The 7,544-nt window shown below is 43.5% G+C and overlaps 1 protein-coding gene across 5 annotated transcripts in view; it reads right to left on the bottom strand.

Moving 5' to 3' along the window:
• The window catches only part of LOC105501312 (chromosome unknown open reading frame, human C4orf26), a 9,912-nt gene extending 3,745 nt beyond the window's left edge, over positions 1-6,167 (bottom strand). For 3 of the 5 annotated variants that reach the window (XR_001000176.1, XM_011927194.1, XM_011927193.1), the window contains exon 1: positions 6,064-6,167. Coding sequence is in view for 3 of the 5 variants with exons in the window: in XM_011927194.1 (XP_011782584.1) it covers positions 6,064-6,130 (67 nt within the window). In the remaining 2 variants the exon portion in view is untranslated. Of the gene's footprint in view, positions 1-5,629; positions 5,674-6,063 lie in introns of all 5 variants that reach the window. The other 2 variants (XM_011927192.1, XR_001000175.1) reach the window with 2 other exon arrangements.
• Between the last annotated feature and the right edge of the window lie 1,377 nt (positions 6,168-7,544).

Here is a 7,544-nt window from a genome sequence, read left to right as displayed (position 1 = left end):
TCCGTAGTCCCTTCTACATATTCTGTTTCATCCATGAACCCTGGAAATGTCAGTTGTCAGTCCTATACCCCTTCTGGCTATGGCTGATTGGACCAGTGATTGACACTCAACTCATTCATTGGCTGGTCAGTGACCAATCAGATTCTCACTTGAGAATTGAGTCACAGTGGAAGACGTCAGTGGAAGGCGTAGGGCAGGGGCTGGAGTGTCACGTTTTGGCCTTCGGAATGTTGAGAATGCAGAGAAGCCAGTCTGCACATAGAAACAGCAAAATAGGGAAGGCCTCTGGGACAGAAGAGACCAGAGGCCTTGTGGTAACAGAGTGATGTTGGGAGCAGCAGCCTTGGTGTTTTATTTTTATTTTTATTTTTGACGGAGTCTCCATCTGTTGCCCAGGCTTGAGTGCAGTGGTGTGATCTCGGCTCACTGCAGCCTCCACCTCCTGGATTCAAGCGATTCTCCTGTGCCAGCCTCTTGAGTACCTGGGATTTACAGGTGCCCGCCACCACACCCAGCTAATTTTTGTATTTTTAGTAGAGATAGAGTTTCGCCATGTTGGCCAGGCTGGTCTCGAACTCCTGACCTCAAGTGATCCACTTGCCTCGGGCCTCTCAAAGTGCTGGGATTATAGTCGTGAGCCACCATGGCCGGCCAGTTTTTGGTTTTTCAGGGAGCCCTAGCTATTCTTAAGTTTCTTGGAGATATCCTTATAATAATCAACCCACCTCCAGCTTTACTTGTTTGTAAAGCTAGCTTGAATGGGTGTCTGTTCCTCGAACAAAATGCCAACCCCTTCTCCCATAGCTACTCAGGGTACATTGAAATTCTGTAACTGAAAGTAGATTGAGACACTTTACAGAAAATGGCCAAATCCCACATTAGTCGCTTTTTTTCTGGTAAATTCTGAACCTTACAGGAAGACATTCTGCCAAGAATCCAGTCGCTAGGAGAGAAACTAGCCTTTGACTTTTTTTTTTTTTGAGACGGAGTCTCGCTCTGTTGCCCAGCCTGGAGTGCAGTGGCGCGATTGGCTCACTGCAAGCTCCGCCTCCTGGGTTCACGCCATTCTCCTGCTTCAGCCTCCCAAGTAGCTGGGACTACAGGCGCGTGCCGCCATGTCTGGCTTATTTATTTATTTATTTATTTATTTATTTATATTTTTAGTAGAGACGGGGTTTCACCATGTTAGCCAGGATGGTCTCGATCTTCTGACCTCGTGATCCGCCCGCCTTGGCCTCCCAAAGTGCTGGGATTACAGGCCTGAGCCACCGCGCCGGGCCCAGCTAGCCGCTGTTTTAAGCCCCATCTTGACATTTTGCTGTCAGCTCAGGCTTAAGGAGGCCTTGAGATTTGCCACTAGGTTAACTATGCTCCAGCTGTTAAAAACCACCCACCCACTCGCCTCTTGTGCTCATCTCATTTCTAGAAACCTGAAGCTACTCTCTAAATCCTCCTCTAACGATTGGGTTTCAGAGCCTGCAAGGTAGGTTTTCTCTGACTCTGGGATGTCCAGTAGTGTTCAATGCTCTCTTTTTCTGGGAATTTTCAAGGGTGTAAGATCAAGGTATGAGCTTGCTTCAATCACTTACCCAGGAGTGTGGGCAGGACCACATAAAACCACATTCTTCCAAACAAACTAGACCTATGGTGATTCTATTGGGTCACCAGTTAGCTAGCACAAGTGTCCTAAAATGTGGGAGTAATAGTGATTGGTTTGGGAACCTGTCACATCTTACAAAGTTTCGGCCACACATCTGAGAAAGTGGGTTGATGCCATTTATGGTCTCTGATGTCAGCTGATCTAACACTGCTTATTAATTCTTTTATCTTTGTTCTTCTCTGTTCCTTATCTTCTAAACCTTTGCTATCTCCTCAAATTTCCCTCAAAATTTTCATCCTTCGTTCATCTGAAGAATTTGCTTTGAAACACTCTGTACCTCTCTAAGTTGATTTATCAGCTTCATATTCCAGAGAGAAAGCTGAGGTAATCTGCCATGAACTTCTTTGGTTCCTCCTCCTCTCTCTTTAAAGTCTGTACACCTACTGATTCTGCTTCTCCCCCTATTTAATCGATTGGAATCTAACCCTGCCTCCTCCACTCTCCAAAAGCTACTTTGGCAAAAGTCATCAATTGTCCTGGGCTTCTGAAAAGCTGGTTGCAGATGCCTAGAGCACCATTTCCTGTACTCTTTGCCTGGCTGACTCCTATTCAATTTCAAGTCTCTCTCTCTCTCTTTTTTTGTCAGGGAGGCCTTTCCCACCCAGAAGCTTGGTTAAAACCCTTTGCAACATGCTTTTGTAGCGCCCTGTGAGTCCACTTTCATCATACTCTTCAGCTGTGTGATTATTATTCAGTGGTTATATGTCTACTCCACTGAAAGATCTACGTGACCGTCTTGTAGACTGCTGCCTCCTCGTCTCTAGCACAGCGTCTCCAGTACAATTGAATTGATTGAGAGAAATCCCAGTTTCTATAATTGCAAAGTTACCAAGTTCCTACTTCTCAGGAGTAGTGTGTTGAATAATAAGCAAATATTTCCCCTTATGTAACATATTGACGTGCTCTCAAAGGCACTGGATGTCAAAGATGAAAGCTCTTCTGCAAGCTTAATAAGACCAAAGTAGGTCAAATATTTAAATGCAGATTAAAAACATTTTGAGAGGCAGAACAGCAAAGTGTTTAAAAGGATAGGCTCTAGAGCCAGGCTCCCTGAGCTCTGCCATTTAATAACTGGGTGAACATAGATTCCTTAACCTCTCTGAGTCTCATTTTCCTCCTTTGTAAAATGAAGAAAATAATACTCCCCATCTCATCATCTCTTTGTGAGTGTTATCGGAAACAAAATGTATAAAGTGCTGAGAACATTGCTGGATGTACAGTCTGCACTTAATAAGTGTTAGCTATGGTTACTAATCTTGAATGTTATAGAAACATTCTGTTAGCCTGAGCCCCATTTTCTTAGGCCCATAACATTTGTGCATTAAAGATAGGGCTACTGGGGACACATGTTATTAGAATAGGACCTCCCCAATGACAGGGACTGTTGACTCTTGGTTACTGTCTGTGTCTCCAGCACCTGGAATAGTCCCTGGCTTATAGTGGTACTCAGTAAATACTTGATGAATTAAATGGTCAGGCTGACCTTGAATGTTCCTCTCTGTATATTTTTGTGGAGTTCAGTGAGTATTTAATTTCAGTCCCAGAAAATCTGTAATAATAATTTATATTAAAAAATGGCCAGGCGTGGAGGCTCACACTTATAATCCCAGCACTTTGAGAGGCCAAGCCAGGCAGATCACTTAAGGTCAGCAGTTCAAGACCAGCCTGGCCAACATGGTGAAACCTCATCTCTACTAAAAATATAAAAAGTAGCCGGGCATGGTGGCAGACACTTGTAATCCCAGCTACTCGGGAGGCTGAGTCAGGAGAATCATTTGAACCCAGGAGGTGGAGTGAACTGAGATGGTGCCACTGTACACACTCCAGCCTGGGCAACAGAGGGAGACTCTGTCTCAGACAAACAAACAAAAAAATAGAGCATAATAGAAGAAACAAAGCAAAATATTGCTTGGAATTTGAATATCAGTTTTAAGGTGGTTTATTATAGTCTAGACATGAAATTCATAACATACCAACAACTACTTTAAAAACAAGTACTTTTTAAAAAAAAGGTAATGATGAAATACCTTTTTTTTTTTATAATTACCTATACTCTGTGGTTATTTGGGCAGACAAAGCTGGCTTGCAGTGAACTATACTGATTTTAAGAGAAGTCAGCTTTCTACTTGAAATTTAAGTGTGCAGTTCTTCCCTTACATGGCTCATGGAGTCTTAGAAAAATTCTCATGTGCTTTCAGACTTGAGTCAGAAAGAAAAATAAGTTCTATGATTGATTTACTCACAATAACTGCAAAACTCAATTTATTTTGTAGACTCAGAGAATGACTATCTTGGTCAAATCTCTGATTTCACAGATAACATATCAGAGCCTAAAAAGTATCAGACAGGCCTCTTTCAATTCTACCCTGTGAGTCAAGTCTTTTCAACAAGGTACAGGTTATCACATTAGGGGCTGTGGCAAATGCAGAGATGATTAAGATTAAAAGCCTGAGCTCAAGGAGTGGGCAGATGCTATGAAGCCGGGGATCTGCAGTACAGAGCAGATGCCGTACGTGCCGTAGGTGATGCACAAATAGCTGTAAGAAGTCAAAGGTGTCAGAAAGAGAAATTGCAATTTTTTACATTATTACATCTTAACAAAGACTTTGTAAAGGCAAAATCATAGTGGCATTTAAATGTTGTGCCTTAAAGCAGAATTGCAACAAACAGAGGTGAAAGCAAGAGGAGGGAGCAGCTGTGGTTGCTGCTGTGCAGCAGTGAGAAGAGGGTGAGTTTGGAGAGCCACACATGACCTTGTTTGGCAGACCCTGGGTGTGTGTGAGTGAGCGATGAACTGGAAGCAGGGCTGCTGGGATAGAATGAAGCTACATTTGAAGGACTTCGAGGGATTGTAGGGAAAAGTGAGTCAAATTCAGAAACCAAATCTGATGTTTCAATGGGTGTTTTGTTTTTTGAGACAGAGTTTCACTCTTGTTCCCCAAGCTGGAGTGCAATGGCACGATCTGTGCTCACCACAGCCTCCACCTCCCGGGTTCAAGCAATTCTCCTGCCTCAGTCTCCCGAGTAGCTGGGATTACAGGCATGCGCCACCACACCTGGCTAATTTTGTATTTTTAGTAGAGATGGGATTTCTCCATGTTGGTCAGGCTGGTCTCGAACTCCCGGCCTCAGATGATCTGCCCTCCTCGGCCTCCCAAAGTGCTGGGATTACAGGTGTGAGCCCACTGCACCCAGCCTCAGTGGGTGTTTTTAAGATGTGAATAAAATAAATCTCTAATCTCATTATAACTTGTTTAGCTATGTGTTTACAAAGCCTCCTGAAGAACGGTTCACTTTTTGCAGAGAAAGTGGCAGGTGGCTAGTTTTGTTTTATGATGCTTCTTTTAGATGTCATTTTTAGCAGGTGAGGCTTGGGGACCTTGTCTTGGGATATGGGGGGCAGGTTTTGTTCATAATGTATGCTCTGTCCCCTGATTGCCAGAGTACGTGGAGAGGTTGCATCAGGGGGTTTCTGAGTATTCCATGACCAGCTCTGATGTCTCTCCCCTTCTCCTGTCTGTTGTGGGCTCTGAGGGATGGTAACAGGGAATCTGTCTGGGGATGAGCAGGGTTTGGCTGAGCCCCTGCAAAGCCCCCTCCCCAAGACATGTGAAAGGGGCGAAGGGCTCTGTTTGACTCCTAGGTCCATTTTCCCTAAACAGCATCTAGTTTTGGAATTAAAATAAACTGAAAAAAGGTTAAATCTAGGCTCCCCAAGATTTCCTCCCCTTGTATTTCCCTCTTTTGGTCCCTTCCCTAGCCTTTTCTTTCCTTTCCCTAGGGGTTTGCAAAACAATTCTAAGGCTCAGGACACATTTTGTAGTGGGAACAAAGAAACAGAATCGGAACAGTTGAGAAATTGAATCTAATATAATCCTAAAGAAAGAAACCTGTGTCCACCTCTGTGGCACCAAAATGCAGCTCAGTAGATGTGATTAATTAAGCAATGAACAAAGACTAAATACCCACCATGTGCAAATTACTATGCTGCTGGAGATAGAAAGTGGACAGTGCTGTAATTCAAAGTGGAATTGTTAGCTTTGTAACCGTAATAACTAGTATTTGTACAGCGTTTTTAGCTTGAAGAGTTTTTCACAGATGATAGCTCATTTGGTCCTTGCAAACCCCATAACGATGGATAATATTAATATTGTCACTTCACATATGAGAGTCTGATACTCAGAGACGTTAAGCGTGTCTAAAGTCACAGGGCTATTGCCAAGACGAGGACCAAGGTCTTCAGGTGACAAAATCCAACCTCCTTCTCTTTAACCACACAGGCTGATGGAAGCTGAGGTAAATATTTCCAATTTATGGGAATGTATAATCATGGAGCCAATTTTGTCTTTTCCTACAACTTATTAATTAGTGGACCCACAGTAGAATAAAAGCAAAACCCTTACCTTCTGCCACAGTTACCACCAACCAGCAGACCAGTAACCAGTAGGAGAAGCAGTGTCTGCGAGCCATGGCTTCTACGCTGAGCTGTCACTGCGTTGAACCTGATGTTGCTTTAAAGGGGAGTTGGTGAGTCACCAGCAGCCTGATTCAGGTAATTTGCATTTGCACAGTGGACCACAGTGATCAGGGCTTGCGGTATGAGGGTAAGAAATCAGCAAGGAAATACCAGACAGTATTTGTCAACCAGAAGCTTCTTGTAATGACAGCCAGATATCAATCATCTCTCCTCAGAGGGGGATTTTGGACAACCACGCCTTCACCATCCTTCTAATCCCTCAAATCTTCTCCCATGTTAATGCCTTTCAGTTGTGTATATGAGTCTTCCTCTGCAAGAGAAATAAGCTGTCCAGAAATATGCAACAGTGCTTTGCTCTGTGCAGCTTACCTACTTAAAAACCGAAACAAGAGGGAGAGGGCATTATCCGGAGGCTTCCTGACCCTGGTGGTTTGCAGTGGAGAGTTGGGGATCATTCTTAGGCCCCCAACCAGGGTTTAGGCTGCTTATCTGCTCTGCTTTTGTCCAGGAGGCAAGGGAAGCAGAATCAGAAAACTATCTTCCCTAGTGGTCATGTCGGTCACTGTCTAAACAAACATAAACATTTGGGAGAGTAACTTAGTGAGTCGTCCTTTCACGGCTCCTCCTGATTCACCATATTGCATATAAGATGGACATGACATATCTACGTCCAGTTGGTTTCCTGAGGGAAAGACTTCATCAGCTGCTGGATATATGAGAGGGGATTGTCACAGGTGATTAAGAACATGGACCTTGGAGTTAGGAAAAATTCCAGTCTTTGTTCCTTTCCTTACTAGATGAGTGACTGTGGTGAGTCCTTGTGACTTGCTGAAGCCTCAGGGGCCTCATCTGTAAAATGGGACTTGTGGTACTACCCTCAGAGGAATTTGTGAATTAAGGAGATGCTTTTTAAACATTTTTTTTTTTTTAAATTTCAATATCTTTTGGGGTACAAGTGGTTTTTGGTTACATGGATCGATTCTATAGTGGTAAATTCTGAGATTTTTAGTGCACCCGTCCCCTGAGCAGTCTACACTACACCCAGTATGTAGTCTTTTATCCCTCACCCCCTTCCCAACCTCCCCAGCCCCTAGCCTCTAAAGTCCATTATATCATTCTGTATGTCTTTGTGTCCTCATAGGTCAGCTCCCACTTGTGAGTGAGAACATACGATATTTGGTTTTCCATTCCTGAGTTACTTAACTTGGAATAATGGCCTCCATCTCCATCCAAGTTGCTGCAAAAGACATTATTTCATTTTCTTTTTATGGCTGCGTGGTATTCCATGGTGTATTTCTACCACATTTTCTTTATCCACTTATTGGTCAATGGACGCTTAGTTGGTTTCATATCAAGGAGTTAATTGACATACAGCTCCAACCACAGTGCCTGGCCTGTGAAAGGAAG

Source organism: Colobus angolensis, unplaced genomic scaffold, assembly GCF_000951035.1.
Source record: "Colobus angolensis palliatus isolate OR3802 unplaced genomic scaffold, Cang.pa_1.0 Scaffold70, whole genome shotgun sequence".
NCBI lineage: Eukaryota > Metazoa > Chordata > Mammalia > Primates > Cercopithecidae > Colobus > Colobus angolensis.
The sequence above is the reverse complement of the archived record's forward strand: the minus strand, read 5'-3'. Positions and strand labels throughout refer to the sequence as shown.